Source organism: Poecilia latipinna, unplaced genomic scaffold (genome assembly GCF_001443285.1).
Source record: "Poecilia latipinna isolate Pla-1442-1.1 unplaced genomic scaffold, P_latipinna-1.0 Scaffold1156, whole genome shotgun sequence".
Lineage (NCBI taxonomy): Eukaryota > Metazoa > Chordata > Actinopteri > Cyprinodontiformes > Poeciliidae > Poecilia > Poecilia latipinna.
Genome location: NW_015113772.1, coordinates 189,341 through 191,939, shown reverse-complemented (window position 1 = coordinate 191,939; position 2,599 = coordinate 189,341). Strand labels below are relative to the sequence as shown.

General features: G+C 40.0%; 1 protein-coding gene across 1 annotated transcript in view; it reads right to left on the bottom strand.

Moving 5' to 3' along the window:
• The window catches only part of LOC106960109 (solute carrier family 22 member 4-like), a 13,001-nt gene extending 11,684 nt beyond the window's left edge, over positions 1-1,317 (bottom strand). The window contains exon 1 of the mRNA XM_015053036.1: positions 774-1,317. Within this exon, the coding sequence (XP_014908522.1) occupies positions 774-983 (210 nt within the window). The 5' untranslated portion in view covers positions 984-1,317. The remainder of the gene's footprint in view (positions 1-773) is intronic.
• Positions 1,318-2,599: the final 1,282 nt, after the last annotated feature.

Below are 2,599 nucleotides of genomic sequence, written 5' to 3'. Positions count from 1 at the left end.
GTGTGTGTGTGTGTGTGTGCATGGTTATTTTTCCTGTGTGTCTCTGTGTTGCCGTGTGATGGACTCGTCCAGGTCGTACCTCGTCTGTCGCCCAGTGATTTCATGAGATACAAATCAGGCCACTGCGGTCAGGCCAGGATGAGGCAGCATTGAAAATAAATGGCTATTTGCACATAGACCTTATGATAACTTTATAATCTGGAATGCTGTTTATTTGTCCTAACATAAATAAGTTGAAGTTTGGAATTTGATTGTTTCGCTCATATGTTGATTTTGCAGTTTTAAGAATGCCTTATTAGATCAAAATCTTGAGTTTATGTTAATTCATTTTTTTTAAAATCTGGTAATTATGTAAAATTAGAGGAGTTAATGAATTTATGTAGTTGTTACAAGTCAATCGTCTGATTCCTCCAATTTCACATTTAATCCTCTAAGGCTCTACTTTTGGCCTCTCCCGAATAAAAATGTGACACTTTGTGTGCCTAGTAGTTACTGTGTATTTCTGCTATTTGTTGCATTGAGCATAATCTTTAACTGCTACAGCTTTTGCCTCGTGCAACAATATATCTCAATGGACATTGATGGTAAAGGTTATGCAAGGGTGAACAGCTAAAGCAAATGGAGAACAGCAGCTTAGTTTGTTATTCACACCTGAACAGATGTGAGCAATTCACTTACATTACAAAATCATAAACAATAAAGATAAAAGTAAACTATAATGGCTGAAATGCTTTGCCAAAATGAAGGCATTTGCTGGCTCGAATTCAGAATACCTCCGCCGGGATGCTGGCCTGGATCCACTCCTGGCTCAGGTTACTGTGGGGAGGGATGTCACAGTGGTGTGGGGGGCTGGCCAGCAGGAAGATGACAGACAGGATGTTGTATCCGCATGGAACGCAGGTGAGGCAAAGAACGAAGAAGATTCTCCTCTGGAACGGACCCCAGCTCCCCAGAAACAACACAGACTCCTCGTAATCCTGCATTTTCCTTATTTAAGCCTAAAGAACTAATCCGAGATCCAGATTCCTCTACTGGTTATGATACAGGGGGTCAGGGAGGCACTCTGTCTGGAGGCTGTAAACACTCGTACTTTAGCTACTTGCACATAACGTTCCTATAATGTCCTCTGTCTGCAACATCAAGCACATAAATCTTACATCTGTGCTCTGCTTGCTGCTGCTTCTGCCGCTCCATGTCGCCTTTATTCCACAAGTGAGAGGAAAAACTCCTCCTCTCATCCAGCCCCTCACATCCGCCTCTCTTCAAAAAGTACGATTTCACCCTTGAACTACAGCTCAACTGAAACTGTGTCTTAAAAGGTTAAAAGTTTTATCTCAGGATCCTCCAGGACAACAAAAGGGGACGGTAGTGACTTTGTAACCAAACGTATCTTCTTTTTTTACCTGAGGAACATTTGAAATAATAATAATAATAATAATAATAATAATAAAATAACATTTCAAACAAGTTATTTATGTAAGCTGAATTGTATCAGAGGAGGAGAGAAAAGAGGTGATACTTTGTGACCAATTTGAAGCAACCAGCTGATGTTAGGTTGACTTGAGATGCTGTTTAGTGCAGTGATGTCACATGACTGCGTCCATCAGCTTATGCTCTAATATATGTGCAAAAAAAATAAATGCGCCTCATGCTTCATGAAGTATTGCAAACTGCTTTACATTACTTCATAATAAAAGGTTCTAATTAACTAGTTTGGGCTTCTAGAAATGTTCTGTCATAAAATGAAACTCTTAATAGTGCATAATAATGAAAACAAGATTACCAACTTTTTTTTAAATTTCTTTTCATCTAAAAATCTGGAAACTGTTGCTTGCGTTTGTATCGGACCACATTTCTCCTGAGTCACAGCAGCAAGCGATCATCTGCCATCTTTGCACGTCTGGAGACTTGAAACTTTTGCCCGTTCTTTGTTGCAAATTCGCTCAAACTCAATCTGACTGGATGGAGAGCAAAGTCAGGTTTAGGTCTGGGATATTTTCCATCCCAACATCTGGATGTGTTTCATCTAAAGCTATTGGCTCCTAAGTTCCTGTGGGAAAAAAAAAAAAAAAAAAAAAACAGTCCAGCATGATGCTGCCACCACCATGCTTCACCAATGGGACGGTACGTTCAGGATGCAGCGTTTTTACTCAACACTCAATGTTTCACATGTTGGCCAGAAATCTGACAAGCTCACCTTCCTCCACATGTCTGAGGATTACACCTCGGCTTGAACACAATTTCCATTCAGGTGATCACTATTGGAATGTGGGCCTTTCTAATACAAACAATATGAAACAACCATAATACAGTCATTACATTTCTGCTTTGATCCGACTCGTTTTTCGTCTTAATCTCTAATCAGTCATTGCTAGTCTGAAGCCTGAATGAATGACGTGTTTGTCAGGTTTGACACTAACGTGGCATGGTCATAGTTTAACTGGACTTATGTCACAAAGCATGATATTTTACTGCTTGATAATGCAGTAAATTATCAAGCCGGTTAAAAAAAAAAAGTCCAGTTCAGTCCAGTTTTCTGGGTCTGTCCTCAACTGGACCGGTTTGCTCAGGTTTCTCTGCTCTTAGCGACTTTCTGCAC